Source organism: Notolepis coatsorum, assembly GCF_963971535.1.
Source record: "Notolepis coatsorum genome assembly, chromosome: 13".
Classification (NCBI taxonomy): Eukaryota; Metazoa; Chordata; class Actinopteri; order Aulopiformes; family Paralepididae; genus Notolepis; species Notolepis coatsorum.
In genome coordinates, this window is record NC_140177.1 from 88,749,875 (window position 1) to 88,768,027 (window position 18,153).

At 40.5% G+C, this 18,153-nt stretch overlaps 1 protein-coding gene across 1 annotated transcript in view; it reads left to right on the forward strand.

Moving 5' to 3' along the window:
- slc6a9 (solute carrier family 6 member 9) overlaps positions 1-5,875 on the forward strand; it is a gene marked incomplete at its 3' end in the record, with an annotated part of 74,632 nt that extends 68,757 nt beyond the window's left edge. Inside the window, exons 10-11 of the mRNA XM_084327190.1 lie at positions 4,887-5,057; positions 5,609-5,875. Of these exons, the coding sequence (XP_084183316.1) occupies positions 4,887-5,057; positions 5,609-5,875 (438 nt within the window). The remainder of the gene's footprint in view (positions 1-4,886; positions 5,058-5,608) is intronic.
- Positions 5,876-18,153: the final 12,278 nt, after the last annotated feature.

Consider the following 18,153-nt stretch of genomic DNA (forward strand, 5'->3'; position numbering starts at 1 on the left):
TTACACGATATACCTCACATTCACCCTCCATTCACATTCTGGTGTTCTCCTGGTGTTCTCCATTAGGCCTGTAGATGGAGCTATGACAGCACACGTACAGTACACACACCGATGGTGTGTGATGTGTCCAAAAATGAATGGGCAAATGTGAGTGAAATGGTCGCACTGTATGCAGCTGTTTGTCTGCTTTGCATCCCCCCCCCCCAACTCAGATTTAGGGTTGATACAACCATCATAATAATATTGTTAATAATAACAATAACAATAATGAAAAAATGTTTACGATGCATGGAATATTGTTGAGGCACACTAGTTATAACTATATTTCAAACAGGCACTCCATGTCAAAAAGGTTGCTGACCCCTGCTCTACATAGTGTCATACTCTACATAGTGTCATACAATAGTGTCATACTCTACATAGTGTCATACTCTACATAGTGCTATACTCTACATAGTGCTATACTCTACATAGTGTCATACTCTACATAGTGTCATACTCTACATAGTGCTATACTCTACATAGTGCTATACTCTACATAGTGTCATACTCTACATAGTGTCATACTCTACATAGTGCCATACTCTACATAGTGTCATACTCTACATAGTGTCATACTCTACATAGTGCCATACTCTACATAGTGTCATACTCTACATAGTGTCATACTCTACATAGTGTCATACTCTACATAGTGTCATACTCTACATAGTGTCATACTCTACATAGTGTCATACTCTACATAGTGTCATACTCTACATAGTGTCATACTCTACATCAGGGGTCAGCAACCTTTTTGACATGGAGTGCCTGTTTGAAATATAGTTATAACTAGTGTGCCTCAACAATATTCCATGCATCGTAAACATTTTTTCATTATTGTTATTGTTATTATTAACAATATTATTATGATGGTTGTATCAACCCTAAATCTGAGTTGGGGGGGGGGGGATGCAAAGCAGACAAACAGCTGCATACAGTGCGACCATTTCACTCACATTTGCCCATTCATTTTTGGACACATCACACACCATCGGTGTGTGTACTGTACGTGTGCTGTCATAGCTCCATCTACAGGCCTAATGGAGAACACCAGGAGAACACCAGAATGTGAATGGAGGGTGAATGTGAGGTATATCGTGTAAATAAGTTTTGATTGATCGCAAGACTACACTGTAAAAAAATTAATAATAATAAGTTACCAGAACTTAAAAATATTTAGTTCAGTTACTGTGCATTAAGGTTTTCAGTTTTCAATCCATAATAAGTTAACAGAAAAATAAGTACACAACCACATTATTTCAACCTAATAAAACTATGTTTATTGTCATTGTTTTAAGAACACAAGTTGACTTGGTAATACTCAAATTTTGAGTAAAAAAAATGGCTTTTAACATGTGCAATGTTCAATGAAATAGAAAAATAAATAATAAAATGTGTTGATTAATCCCACTGGTCACAATGGTGACTGTAATGATGTTTTTGTTATAAGGCTCTGCAAATGTTACTGAATGATGTAGCAATGTATTTCCAGCTAAATTGAAATAATAAACAAATAAAGGGTCTCAATAAAATATGTGGTAGTAAAAATAACCTGTGGGAGGATTTCAACAAGATAAATGCGACAACAGTGCAAAATATTTCACTATAATATTTAAAAAAAAATATATATATATATAATATTTTATTTTGTATTTTTTTTAATGCTGCCCCCTGTGCCTATGAAAATGCCCCCGCGTGCCTATGCAGGCACGCGTGCCTAGGGTTGCCTACCCCTGCTCTACATAGTGTCATACAATAGTGTCATACTCTACATAGTGTCATACTCTACATAGTGTCATACTCTACATAGTGTCATACTCTACATAGTGTCATACTCTACATAGTGTCATACTCTACATAGTGTCATACTCTACATAGTGTCATACAATAGTGTCATACTCTACATAGTGTCATACTCTACATAGTGTCATACTCTACATATATTGCCATACTCTACATAGTGTCATACTCTACATAGTGTCATACTCTACATAGTGTCATACAATAGTGTCATACTCTACATGGTGCTATACTCTACATAATGCTATACTCTACATAGTGTCATACTCTACATAGTGTCATACAATAGTGTCATACTCTACATAGTGTCATACTCTACATAGTGTCATACTCTACATAGTGCCATACTCTACATAGTGCCATACTCTACATAGTGTCATACTCTACATAGTGTCATACTCTACATAGTGTCATACTCTACATAGTGTCATACTCTACATAGTGTCATACTCTACATAGTGTCATACAATAGTGTCATACTCTACATAGTGTCATACTCTACATAGTGTCATACTCTACATAGTGTCATACTCTACATAGTGTCATACTCTACATAGTGTCATACTCTACATAGTGTCATACTCTACATAGTGTCATACAATAGTGTCATACTCTACATAGTGCTATACTCTACATAGTGCTATACTCTACATAGTGTCATACTCTACATAGTGTCATACTCTACATAGTGTCATACAATAGTGTCATACTCTACATAGTGTCATACTCTACATAGTGTCATACTCTACATAGTAGTGTCATACTCTACATAGTGTCATACTCTACATATATTGCCATACTCTACATAGTGTCATACTCTACATAGTGTCATACAATAGTGTCATACTCTACATAGTGCTATACTCTACATAGTGCTATACTCTACATAGTGTCATACTCTACATAGTGTCATACAATAGTGTCATACTCTACATCGTGTCATACTCTACATAGTGCCATACTCTACATAGTGTCATACTCTACATAGTGTCATACTCTACATAGTGTCATACTCTACATAGTGCCATACTCTATAGTGTCATACTCTACATAGTGTCATACTCTACATATATTGCCATACTCTACATAGTGTCATACTCTACATAGTGTCATACAATAGTGTCATACTCTACATAGTGTCATACTCTACATAGTGTCATACTCTACATAGTGCTATACTCTACATAGTGTCATACAATAGTGTCATACTCTACATAGTGTCATACTCTACATAGTGTCATACTACATAGTGTCATACTCTACATAGTGTCATACAATAGTGTCATACTCTACATAGTGTCATACAATAGTGTCATACTCTACATAGTGTCATACTCTACATAGTGTCATACTCTACATAGTGTCATACAATAGTGTCATACTCTACATAGTGTCATACTCTACATAGTGCTATACTCTACATAGTGTCATACAATAGTGCTATACTCTACATAGTGCCATACACCACATAGTCCATACTCTACATAGTGTCATACAATAGTGTCATACTCTACATACCTGTAGTGCCATACTCTACATAGTGCCATACTCTACATAGTGTCATACAATAGTGTCATACTCTACATAGTGTCATACAATAGTGTCATACTCTACATAGTGCCATACTCTACATAGTGTCATACAATAGTGTCATACTCTACATAGTGCCATACACCACATAGTGCCATACTCTACATAGTGCCATACTCTACATAGTGTCATACAATAGTGCTATACTCTACATAGTGTCATACTCTACATAGTGCCATACATAGTATAGGGTGAATGGTAAGGGTGAATGGAAATTCGCTGAGCTGGTTTCACAGCAGGTGAAAAACTTTTCACAGCGAGTTTTGCGGGCGCTTCATCATTTCCAAGCCGACTTGGCTCAGTGCTTTCCTCATGTAGTTCATCCACCTGTGTGGAGCCCCCCCCCCCCCCCCCCCCCCAATCTGAAAGCTGCTTAAAACGTCAATTCACCTAATTCGAGTTTCAAAATTGACTATGAACAACTTCTCATGAAATCATTTACTTTTCTGAGTGAGGTCGCTATTTTCCTGTGTTGCTTATACTCGGACGTTGACCTACATTTCAGCCACAATCAACACTAATCGGTTTGGCTATGTTGTGTGTTCTGTTGCATCATTCTCAATATAAACCTCTAAAGTAAATCTCGCTAGCTGGGAATTGAACCCATGGAGTTACGATCAATGACATTTCACAAGCTTTCACAACAGTGTTAGTCCACTAAGCTTCCAAGCCAACCAAGAAATTCTTTGTCATGGATTATGGGTCACATTTCCGTTGCTTTAGTTTTCTGTTTGTTTTGGTTATGTAGGCTAAATGACCCCCCCCCTCGTAAAACGTGTGACTGTAAAACAACTGACTTTGGTCAATTGTAACGTGTCATCTAGTCCATCCTAATCTCACACATATCCCAAGACTGTAAACAGTTTTACTCACGTTCATTTACTGTAGTTTGACAGTTATTGAGAGTGATGTCATCAGATAACACTGACACCTTGTGTTGTGTTAGTTTCAATGAAATTATGTAAGTAAAAAAATAGATAGGATTGCAGTAGGGATTGCTATTTTTCATCCTCATAATTTCATTGAGCTGTAGTAAACTCAACACAAGGATTCAGTGTCCTTTGATGACATCACTGGTGGTCATATTCAAACTCTCAATAACTGTCAAACTAAATTAATATGTGCAAAACAGCTTAGAGCTTTGGGATATGTGTGAGATCATGTGCAACATAAATCAGTGTTGTTTCTCTGTGAAGTGCCATTTTAGAATTAGCAATAAAGGCATCTCTCTCTCTCTCTCTCTCTCTTTCTCTCTCTCTCTCTCTCTCTCTCTCCCTCTCTCTCTCTCTCTCTCTCTCTCTCTCTCTCTCTCTCTCTCTCTCTCTCTCTCTCTCTCTCTCTCTCTCTCGATATGTCTCTTTACATCTGAGTTGTCAAGGGAAATGAGTAGCAATGGTTCATCATAATTGCTGACAAAATGTGTGACCATTATGTCGTGTCTGTCGTTTGTTCAGTTCATCCTGATCTTCACGGTGATCCAGTACAAACCCATCACCTACAATGACTACATGTACCCCAGCTGGTCCCTGTTGATCGGCTTTGCCATGGCCATGTCTTCGGTCGTCTGCATCCCCATCTACGCCCTCTACAAGATCTCCCGGTCCCCAGGAGCCACTTTCAGAGAGGTCAGTATCAAACTCAACCTGCAACATGGCTACAGTATTATTCCACTGTTGTGAACCTTTCATCTCCAAAAACTCAACTTTTTAGGGGATTGAGATAAACAACTTTCAAACCTTTATTTAATTCTATCTAGATTACAGATGTTTTTTTAACAATTAAAAACGCAAAACACAAAATAAAGATAAAGGAAAATCATATCAACTTGAAATGAAACCTTAGTTTCAGATGTAGCTGCTGTTTGACCCTACATTTATAAATATAGACCTCTACACTAAACTATCTTTCTACTACTGACCTCTACACTAAACTATCTTTCTACTATTGACCTCTACACTAAACTATCTTTCTACTATTGACCTCTACACTAAACTATCTTTCTACTACTGACCTCTACACAAAACTATCTTTCTACTACTGACCTCTACACTTAAACATTAAAGTATATTTAACATTATTATTATGTATTTATAAATTGATGTTGTAATTCATTCATTAATTAATTTATCTATTTATCTTCATCTCTCTCTCTCTCTCGTCATCTTTCTATCTTCAGCGGTTGAAGCATGCATGCCGGTGCGATCCCAAGTGGGGCCCCGCCCTCCGCGAGCACCGGACAGGTCACTACGCACCGATGGCCACCGAGGATGCCGTGGAGGTCCGCCCCCTGAAGGAAAAGGAGGAGCTGAAGGAGGAGCTGAGGGAGGAGCTGAAGGAGGAGGAGGAGAAAGAAAAGAAAGATGAGATCAGCCTCACCATCCAGGGAATCAATGGCTCCACCACCCCCACCACCACACACAACAACCCCACCCCCAGCGCATAGAGGCCAGAGAGTCGCCCTCTGTCTGCATCACATCTCCCTCCTTCATCCTCCTCCTTCATACTCCCTTCTCCTCCATACTCCCCCACCCCTCCCTTCTCCTCCCCTCAGCTTTCCCACAGTCCTCTGTGGGGGAGATCCTGTTCACTGGAGACCCTTACATATTGTAAGGGCTTATTTTATTTCTAACATCTATCTATCTATCTATCTATCTATCTATCTATCGATCTATCGATCTATCGATCTATCGATCTATCGATCTATCTATCTATCTATCTATCTATCTATCTATCTATCTATCTATCTATCTATCTATCTATCTATCTATCTATCTATCTATCTATCTATCTATCTATCTATCTATCTATCTATCTATCTATCTATCTCTCTATCTCTCTATCTATATATCTATCTATCTATCTATCTATCTATCTATCTATCTATCTATCTATCTATCTATCTATCTATCTATCTATCTATCTATCTATCTATCTATCTATCTATCTATCTATCTATCTATCTATCTATCTATCTATCTATCCATCGTCTCTAGAGAAAAGAAAGAAGAAAAAAAGAAGAAAAAAAGAAGAAATGTGGTCATCATCCAAAAGCGTTTTCTTTCTTCGTTTTGTTTTTCGTTTCATGTGTTTTAATAATGCAGTTTGCTGTTTTTCCTCCTTTCACTTTTGTAAAACGTTGTTGTTTTGTGTTTCATCTTCCACGTTACACGGGAGTTGGGCTGGCGGATGGTGTCGGGAACACAGGCTGCACGCGTGTTTTGTTCAGTGTGCACAGCAGACGTACGTCGTAGCACAGCGGTGGAGGGGGACGCACCCTTTTCTCCCTCATTCTGTTAGCTAACGACAGTGCTGGCAGTTTGAAAGCTGGAGACTAAATGTCCTTTGTGTGTTAGTGTGTGTGTGTGGGGGGGGGCATCAGGGCAGTGTTGCCCGGCAGCATGGCCTCCGAAGGTGTTGTAACCACTAAAACCTATACGAGCAGTTTGAGCCAATCAACAATACCCGCTGAATCACGTGACTGAGTTGCCCCCTACCTGCGCAAGCTGCGGCGCTAAAGTACAACGGGGGCTCTGTGGAGAAACCATGGCAATGCCCTGACTAAAAGTTGTTTCAAACTAAAATGTCTGGATGTCATTTTGCCAAATCAGCATGGCGTGTCAGTCTTTCACCGTTTACATAGCTAGCTTTGGCATGGATTGGTTGTTTAGATCACTAGCATGGCTAACAAATGCAAATATATTGTAGTCTGCCCCGTTGTTCTGACCAGGATTACGTTCCTTTTTGCCTCCTTGATGCGCGGACGTGGACGAGAAACCCCGCCCTTAGGATCTACTAGCTTATAGCACACAGAGTGACTTTGAGTGTATTCTCAACTAAGACAAGGACTATCCTTTTCGCTGCTGCTTGAGGGTTATCCAGAGCACAAGTATGTTACAAGCACACTGCGGGACGCCAACTGGTATTTAGAAATCGCACAAACAAGACGTGGAGGTTTTCCTGTCAAAATGTCTCCCCTGACTTTTTGACTTTTATAGTAACGAGTATGAGCGAACACTGCCCCTGCCTCAATAGGGGTATGGACACACACACACACACACACGCACACACGCACGCACGCACACACACACACACACACACACACACACACACACACACACACACACACACACACACACACACACACACACACACACACACACACACACACACACACACACACACACACACACACACACACACACACACACACACACACACACACACACACACACACACACACACACAGACGTACCCACACAAAGCATGATTTGTCTCCAGTTCTCCAGCCATCCTGACCGAAGCACAAGAGATCCCAAACGCCCAATCTCAGGGTCCCAATAGAGTAACACTTCCTGGTTTTGATGTAGTTCCTTACCTGAGGAATCGTTGCCTTGACTACGGTGGGCTTTGCAGATGATGGGGAACTAGAAGTAACCCTTTGTCGTGTGGCAGTGAAAGGGTTAACATTATGTATGGTCGCAGTGAAAGGGTTAACCCTTTGGTAGTGTGGTAGTGAAAGGGATAACATGACATTGTTTCATTACACACACATGCACACACAAGCACGCATGCACGTTCGCATGCAAACACACACACACACACACACACACACACACACACACACACACACACACACACACACACACACACACACACACACACATAAACAAAAATGCAACTCTGTATATAAAAGTGCCATCTCTTTTGAAGTCTTCCAGGCATTTTTTTTTCTAGTGAAATGCGTCTCGGGACGTGGCATGTCTAAGGGGGCATTTTAGACAAACGACAATGATGAAACAAGTCTCTTTCTCTTACGAGTTGTAGCGATTTGACCCAACAAGGCATGTTACCAAAAACACGTTGAACATGCATGAACATTATATTATCTCGTGGCATACAGTAGTATATTGGGGAGTTTGTGTGTTTGTTCACTTTTGTTTATTCTCAACATAAAAAACATGGTATCAGTTTAGTCTCTGTGCAGCGGAAACTATAATGTATTTACAGGCGCTTTTTTAAAAGCTCTGAGCCAAGCAGTCGTATGATTGGATGATGAAAACAGGAAGGAGAGAAGGAGGCCATCGGTTGGCCCAGCGATGAAGCTTGTCTCCTAAAGAGTACAGGAGAAAAAAAGGAAAGGAAAATAAATCATCTTTACTGAATTAAGTAGTTTTTAAATAGTAGTTGTATAGTATCGTTCTTTCAATAGAAATGTCTTATTTTACCTCTCATTATTGTAAAGTAACATAGTAAATGATTATAAGGAAGAAGAAAACATGTTTATTTTGTAAAGAAGCTACAGTATCTTGATGAAATAACCGTAATGTTTACCATTCCTCATCCATGACTTGATTTGTTTGTTGTTATTTTGGTGGAGGGTGTGATGGGGCGTGTATGTCAGGCTCAGTTTCCCAAAAAGCATCCTAAAGATTCTCTTTGTCCACTGGCTTACAGAAGATACAAATACAACTATGATCAGGTTGGATTTACATCAGAACAATTTTTTTTTGTTTTTACGTTCGTGGCACATATGATCTTTCTATGTGTACTCTACATATTGAGGTGTATCATATCATCACATGGGTGTGATTAAAATTCAGTAAAAACCTCACAGCTTCTGTTAGATTCAGTAAAAACCTCACAGATTCTGTTAGATTCAGTAAAAACCTCACAGCTTCTATTAGATTCAGTAAAAACCTCACAGCTTCTGTTAGATTCAGTAAAAACCGCAGAGCTTCTGTTAGATTCAGTAAAAACCACAGAGCTTCTGTTAGATTCAGTAAAAAACTCACAGCCTCTGTCAGATTCTGTGTAGGTTAGTCACCCATGGATTAGTCTGGTACAAAGGTGGTGCGGCCTCTGACCAATGACATTAAAACGGGCCTCATGTGTAAAGACTGAAAAGAGAGTTAAACGTCAGGGGCCAGAAGGCCTGTCGAGTGGCGGTTTTAACAACGGCGGCTAATTCTTCCTTCTTTGAGAGGGACTGATCTAGGAGCAAGTGATTCGGTCCCACGACCATAAAACCCAAAACTGTTTTATTGGTTTCAAATCAGTACTCTTATCTAAGACAAATGTGTAAATCCAGCCTTTGTCATATTAGGATGCTTTATGGAAACGGTGCCCAGGCGGTGGCAGGTGTGTGAGTTAGGCTTCACAGACAGACAGACAGACAGAGGAACGGACGGACGGACGGACGGACGGACAGACGGACGGACAGACAGACAGACAGACAGACAGACAGACAGACAGACAGACAGACAGACAGACAGACAGACAGACAGACAGACAGACAGACAGACAGACAGACAGGGAGACAGGGAGACAGACAGACAGGGAGACAGACAGACAGGGAGACAGACAGGGAGACTACTGGACTTTTATATATCTAGTGTCTTGGTTGATCTCAAAACCCACTGTCCAAAACACATCCTCTTGGGTGCCATTGGACTGAGTGACACTATTGAGTTCAGAGGGAGTTACATACCTTACTTAAGACCTACATTGGTATCTCTTCAGACATTTGAGTAACTTGAGATGCACTTTTGAAGCCCAACTTGAAGATAAATCCTTTCTCCCTCCCTCCCTCCCTCTCTCTCTCTCTCTCTCTCTCTCTCTCTCTCTCTCTCTCTCTCTCTCTCTCTCTCTCTCTCTCTCTCTCTCTCTCTCTCTCTCTATTCAAAACATTTAGTCGACAGCTGAAGTCAGTGATGCTAACTTAAGGTGGTGTAATAGCTCTTACAGTCCACTAGATGGTGTGATTGTGACTCTCACTCTTGGGGGAAGTTTGGGTGCAGCAGGTATAAAGTAGGAACTCAAAATCAAATGAGAAGCACAACATATACTGTGTACAGACTGCCCAACAGACCCAAGGGTTTATTTGGCTGGATGCCTATAGATAATGATGATAACGGAGATGATAATGATAATAACGATAATGCTTATGATGATGATCATGATGATGGTCATAACAACAGTGATGCCTCAGATGTAATGGAGGTAGTTATACATATAAGCACACAATGGATCTTTTATGAACAGTCCTGAATCAACTTTGAAGGACATTTTAACAGGTCTTTGAATAGACGGGCTCTGAGACCGGGAATATATTATCATGCTGGATATCATACATTTCTGTATATATTGAAGAATAGACAGAGTGGAGAAGATGCTAAATGATTGTCCTGTGATCTTTGTTGGGAGTTTTTTTAACCAGCTTTCTTCCCATTTCACCTCGTACGTCAGTCAAACTGTTACTAAAGGTCAAGAGGTCGGTTTGGCCTATTTATGATCTATTCTTGCTGAAACCCGTTACGGGGTTTGACTGCTAGTCTTCTGTCCTCCCTGACTGTGAAGCGTAGCCACCACCGTGCTGTATATATATATCTCTATGCTATCCCCACAACTATTCCTCCCTTTGTATAGTAATGAGAAAAAGAAGAAAAAAACATAATCGGACTGGTATGTGTGTGTTTTTACTTTGTTTTTATTAAGGGAGGATAGGTTGGGGGGGGGGTGCGGTTACATTTTTTGTTTTTTTTGTTTATGTTCTTCGATTGTTTTTTTGTTATTTTTTCTTGTAGTGCAATTAGACAATGTGTTTGGTGTTTATACTGTGTAGTGGATTATGTCTACTGCGGAGTCCGCTTATAGGGCGGGGCGCAGTGTCAGTATCGATGTCAATGTTACTCTAATCCATCATAACTAGCCATGTCCTACTCTGCTAATATACACAATCTACCTTTAAAATAAAAATTTTGTACTAAAAACTGAAAAAAAGCAAAAAAAAGAAAAGAAAAGGAATGACGTTTTATCTTCACATTTTAACCATCTTTTATCCATGTTCCATGACACTACCATACGTATTTTTTGAAGTTATATAAATAAGAGGAAAAAAAATAAGATGAAGCCAGCTGATATCAAATGTGTTGCCAAACATTTAATCTTTTGGATTTAAACTTGAACTACAAAGGAATGCTTAGTTTTTACAGTGAGATTGGTGGAGAGAGCGACTGCAGCTTCGAGACTTCCCTGTGGGGGTGGAAGAACATTACACGGGAGTGTACAAGACATCAGGAACGGCTGTCCAATACTGTTACACTCACTTATATGCACAATATTCATATATCCATTGTCTCGAACGCTTAATAACCCTTCTTTAAACCTGTGTCCCGTCTCCTACCATACATCTCCCTTTCTGACTGAGGTGGATTTGACCAGTGAAATCAGACAGTCACAGGACCATAGCTTGCCTTTCCCCTAAATTCAGCTGCTTAAAGTCTGTCTCGTGCACAGAACAGGTGTTCCTAATATGTTGTACACTCACAGTGTACTTTTAACAGTGTTAAATGTACTTACAAATCTATTTTACAAAGTGCAGTGCCAACTGGATTTACAGTATATTTTCGATGTGGTATTATTGTGTGACTGCATTGCAGTGTAAATCAGTTTACAACAGTGATTCAGCATTACGCGTCACCCGTCACCCAAACAGCCTGGCTTTTTAAACATTTAGTGAGATGTTTTTTTCTTTCTTTTTTTTCCCTTACACATAAAACAAGCAGAGAGCACAATTAAATGCCAAACATTGTAACCAGTATTGAGTCGACGGACATGTATTCGTGAACTGTTTCAGAGAGGAAGGTACTGCAAGTTGAAAACCCACAGTTGTCCTATAGGCTGGTAAAGCTATGCCTCCTAAAGTGTGAAAACAGAAGTACCGGCTACAGGCTTTCCGGTTTCGACAAAACAATTATAGAAACGTGTGAAGTGCACAATATTTCCTCGTTTAAGCCACTGCAACGGCTTTGCCTGAATAATTTACTACATGACCGGGACGTTCTAGCTTGTTTGCCGACAGGATTCGGGAAAAGTTCGGTCCGTTCGGAGGCAGCTTCCAGGGGAAGTACATACACCGGAAATTCTACCCCATACACACTTTCGGCCATAGTATACCATGTCCAAGCTTCCAATATTTGCTGGAGGTGCATTCATTGGCTGTGGATTGAGACAGCATCTATACACTTTTAAAACAGATGTGTAACTAAACACAAAACAACAACAAAAACACCACCTGGTTTAACATTGTGTTGCTATTAGCAGTTATTCTTAAACACACTTGTTTCTTTTTTTCTTTTCTTTTTTAACACATGTGTTATTTCAGCACATCTGTTTTAAGAGTGTAGCATGACACTTAAAAGTGTGTGGTTTTAAGTCAAACTCACACACATTCACACACTGGACGATTACTAGCTCTGTGACATTGTATACTGTAGACACCAGACCTGAGTAAAAATTACATGACAATTATTATTTGAATGCTTTGTAGCATGGCCAACAAATGACAACCCTGATGATAGACAACTGAAGAAAATGTATGTCTGTGCCGCACAAAGCGGAAATAAAAGATATTTTCTTCCCATGTAAATCCAGGCAAAGTAAATGAAAACATTTCAATGAGTCAAATAATTTAAACTGGGGTCTGGTTACTACTAATACTCAGTATAATAACACTTCTCACCATCACCTCATGCTGGAATGGCTGTGTAGAGAGTCTCTGGTTGTTTACGGAAGCGGACTACTTTCTGTCTCCACCTGTTCTGAACACAAACTGACAGACGGCACAACTCCTCTACTGTAAGAAAATGAAACTGTGATTTTTATCTTTTTATTATTTTTGTTTCCCCTGCGATTCTCACTGTAATATCGCGGGAACAGAACTCTTGAATTTCTTACTACTACTCATGAAAGAATAATGTTCTCATGTTGTTTCAGCACTTTAAAAAATAAAAAAGGAGTCATTTGTGTTTATAAGCAACAGGAAAAATATATACACACTTCCATTTTTTGAAATATGTAAAACAAAAAAAATAAAGCAAATAATGCCTTTTTCAGTGGTTCTGGCTGAAAAAAAACAACAACTGTTGTGTATAAAAGTCTGGGCGAATGCTGTGTTGCTATGCCAATGTAAATTCTATCATGGGAGAAGCACAAACAAAAAGAACACACTTCCTCTGATACCTTATATCATTGTCTATCTTATCTATCTATCTAACCATGTCTCCTACTTCTCCTTCTTCAACCTTTAGGGCCAAAATCCATTGAAATGTCTTAGTCCTGTCAGCTGTATATCGTAAACTGTTCAATTACAAAAAGGTAAATAAAATCTATTTTAAAGATCAGCTCACCATGATGGTTTTTGTGTGTTACATCTGAAATGTTTAAAAGGATAGTTCTGCGTTATTTCCTACTTACTATTTTTTTTATTTAATGTTTGTTGAGTCCTTTCTCAGTACAATCCACACTGTTCTTCATACGGGATACCCACATAGTTAGCTGCAGACGTGCAACGTCAATGGAGCCAATTAATTTGCCCCAATTTGTTTATATAGGTGTTGACTTTCATGGCTTTATGTGATGTTCAAAACACATCTTCATATACACTGGAAGCCTATGAGTGTGTTGTATCAGCAAAAATAATTTAACATAAAAAAAAAAACATATTTTAATTGAAAGATATTATGAAATGTATTGCTGACTTATTATTTGTATAGAGAAACTCAAAAGCACCGGTTAAATGTTTATTTTAATTTCAAATAAATAATTATAATAATTGGCCAAACAAGATGTTTTGTGCTGTTATATAACTTACACCTTACGTACATCAGGACCTCTATGTAAAATATTATACAACCTAATAAATGTCGCTAAGTAATACTTTATTGAATGGTATAGTACAATCTGTGAATCAGCATCCAGTTTACGAGATTGAAACACTCCACAGATTAACAAACTGTTTAACAGCTTGTCACAAACAAATGTCTAATAATAACATAAATATACCTGGACGGTCTGGACCGGGTTGTTGTGACCCCAACCCGTCCAGTAAGTGCTTTAAGCACAGGTCCCGGCAGAAATAAGCAATAAGGCGTTTTCAAAAAAGGAAATAGTATTTATTAAACAAAAGGGGGAATGAAACCCACAAACACACAATCAGGGATAAGGTAGGGGATAACAAACAGGGATATACCATAAGACAAACAAACACTAAGCAAAGGTAAAACACTAAACAAACACAAGTTATCGACGTGTCACAGGACACAAGCAAAAAACCACATGGGAACCACCCAGCAATTATTATACACAACACAATACGGCTATTCAAAAGTCCCAAGACAGTTGGCCAATGAGACCAACACAACAGTGGAAATGGCAGAAAGGCCAACACAATGATCAATCCACCCAGGTCAGTGGCAATGGCAAAAGGCCATGCGTTTGTGTAGCATCCCAGGTTTTAACCACCCGCCCCTTAAGGTGTGATTGCCCTCAGCTGCCATCATCCTCAGGCAATCAGCACACTCTACAGGGAGGGGCAGGCAGCACCTGAGAAGGGGGAAACAAAAAGGGGGTTTATTAACCATACACCATAATACAAATACAAACACAATCGTACTTACCTATACTAACCTGATGTTCACATGGTGTTACAAATACAATAACAATGGTAACCCCAAGGGGATCAATAAAGGAATATCTTATCTTACCTTAATGACCAACCCACCTATGTCACACAGCTAATGTTTGACTTTATGGGTTTTCAAGCCCCTATTTCCCTTTTTAGGTTTATAGTATGTTTTGAAAGCTGGCATCCATATGAATGCTTGAAAACCACCTCAAACACAAATCCAGAGAGGCTATGCTATGCTGTGACAAACAGCTGCATGGAGTCCATGAGGTTATGGTTCCAAGTCGCACCTCGATTCCCAACCTCCTGTCAAGCTTTCAGGGTCAAGATTCAAATAATGCCTAAAAAGTCAGGGAGAAGTGAGGCTGTGGTTACGTGATGCAGTGTCTCGTTGTACTGAGCTGTGAAGTCCCTCAGGTTATGGGTTCAAACCCCGTCTCCATGTCCTAGTGTGATTTGAAAGCCATAGCTTGGCGGCTGGGTGGCGCAGCGGACATTGCGCTCGTCACCAATGCAAGAGACACCGCCGGTATCGAATCCGGCTGTCAGCGTTGCCTCCGGCTTGGGCCGGCCGTCATACTGACTCAATTGGCAGAGTTAGCGGGAGGGGAGTCGATGGGTGGTAATCTGGACGTTGTAAACAGCGACTCCTACAGGTCGGTCAGGGCGCCTGCACAGCAAAGACAGGATAATGGCGGGGGCAGTGTGAGCCTCCTACACGTTACTCCTCACCAATGAGAGTCCGCGCTGGCAGGTGAAAAGATGTGACTGGCTGCCTCCACATGTATCGGAGGGGACATGTGATGGGCTTCTATCCTCCCTGCGTCAATACTTTTACCAACTACCCTCCAGTTCAGCGTTCGCGTTCTGCGATCTGATTGGCCACTGACGTTTCTGGTCATGTGACATCTGCGCCAATCGTGTGACGCCTGTTTCTATCACCGGTTAAGCTTAGGCACTCTTTCGAAGTTGGTTAAGGTTAGAGTTTGTCTTAGAGCAGGGCGATAGGATAGAACACCAGCCCTGATTCCAAACTCTAAACTTAACCAACTTCGAAAGAGTCGCCTAAGTTTAACCAGTGATAAACTAGGCGTTAGGTAGTTTGCAGGCTGTTCGAGGCAGAAATAGGCGCAGAAACAGGCGTCACGCGATTGGCGCACATGTCACATGACCAGAAACGTCAGTGGCCAATCAGAACGCAGAACGCAAACGCGGAACTGGAGGGTAGTTGGTAAAAGTATCGACCGGCCAGTGGGGGGCACATGCGAGCAACGATCAAGACAGGGGAGGGGAGAATTGGCACAGCTAAATTGGGATGGGAGAAAAAATTTAAAAATGGAGGAGAAAAAAGTGGACACAAAAGAAAAATATATAAAGCATTTCAGCTTGTTGTTTTAAACTCAAGTCTCTAGTATGTTTTGAAATGCTTTGAGTGCAGAGGGATGATCAAAAACCTTGTAAACATGGTCAGGACAGTGTCGGCGCCATGGGGGGGCATTCGCGGGCCATGGCTCACTGTGCCCCTCCAAACGTCATGGGCAATTGTTATAAAAAAAATTTATAATTAAACATTAAATCTTTTTTATTATAGTAAAAGTCAGATGTTTTCCTTTATAAATAGGCTATTTAGCCTATTATTAAACGAAATTAAACAAAAAAAGTCTTAAAAGAAGTGTATGTTTGAGCGCACGCCGGTTGGTGTGTGTGTGTTTGAATTTGTTATTGCGTTATTGGTCACGTTGAGTTGATGGGTAGGGTAGTCAGAGGAGCGTGACTGCGTGACTTGAGTGAGCGTGAAAAGTACAATAGAGTCAGTGGGTAAAATATAACACCTGGAGACAGACATAAAATGGATATACGAAAATGGTTGCATGCCATAAGGCTTCTTCACGGCCTCCTCCCTGGTGACGGTCCTCCAACATCTAACGTTGAAGAACTTTCGGTAAGGCGCCATGAAGACGAAGTCTGCCAAGAAGCGCCCGGGCGGTGCTGCCGCTGCAGGTGCATTTGTTACACCAGAAGCTAACGTGGTCTATAATCATAATATGTCATAATAATAATAATGGATAATATAATGGATCGCCTATAATTGAGGCAGAGTTTGAAGTTGCAAAAGACCTCACGCGAAAGTGGGACACCGTCCTGAGGAGATTCAGTGCCACGACTCGCCGCCTCCAACTCTTCTAATGGGTAAGTCCTACGACTCGTACTGATTAAGTTAAGCCGCCTTGCCCCTTGTTATTATTAATAATACTTTCACTTGTTAATTTAAGCCCAGCCTCGGGCTATTTCATACTGTTTAATTTGTGTGTGTGAGACGCAGTGTGTTTGTGACGTGGGAGAGAGAAAGAGAGAGAGAGAGAGACTGTCTTATCTCTTATGCACACTCATGTTTTGAAATGTGTGTTGGTTTGCGGGAAATTCGTTTTCTGAAGCCTATATTTTATTTATGTGTGCCCCCCCGCTGTTACAATATGCCCCCCCGTTAAGTTGGTTCTGGCGCCGACTCTGGGTCAGGAGCTGTAAGTTGCGGTGGCTCATTTGGTGAAGCTGCTTACATGAAGTCCTTGAGGTCATGGGTTCAAGTTCCATGTCTGTACTTGTGCTCAAAGTATGTTTTCAGAAGAGAGGAAATGGAAAACATTCTTCCAAGACATGATATGAAGATATGAAGCAATAGCTCCGTGGGTTCGTTAGACAACATGGACTTTGAGTGTGGGTTTGCCCCTCAGCAACTCTTGTATATGTCTTGAAAGCATGCATCTAGAGGAAAGATAGAAAACATCTCTGAACATCTCTGAAAAAGGAGTTCTAGAACCAAAGGACCCAGTGGTGCAGGTGGTTAAACAGATCCCAGAGGTTGCAGAAGGTCCAAGTACCATGTCTGCTCTTGTTGCAGCCGCAGGAGAGATTCAAAAGCTCTTGGAGAAGATCCTCCTGTCTGAAGGGGACCGGTGCCGTGACCTGTTGATGTGACGGCTGGTTCAAATCCCTTCTGCCCTGTGGGTTAAACGCTCAAGTCATCCAGACGTACCTGGCTGGGGCCCGCTCAGACTGAAATGATGAAATAGTGGACCTCAGCATACATCCACTAACATGTTGTGTTTGCATACAATATAGTTTCGCTGATCCAAGCAAGAGCTGGTACGCATGGACTATGAAAGGCAAATGGCTGCATAGTGTATGCACCATGTGAGAGAGCCCGTAGCCTACACAACAAAGATACATCATACTGCATATTTGGGGAGAACGAGTAT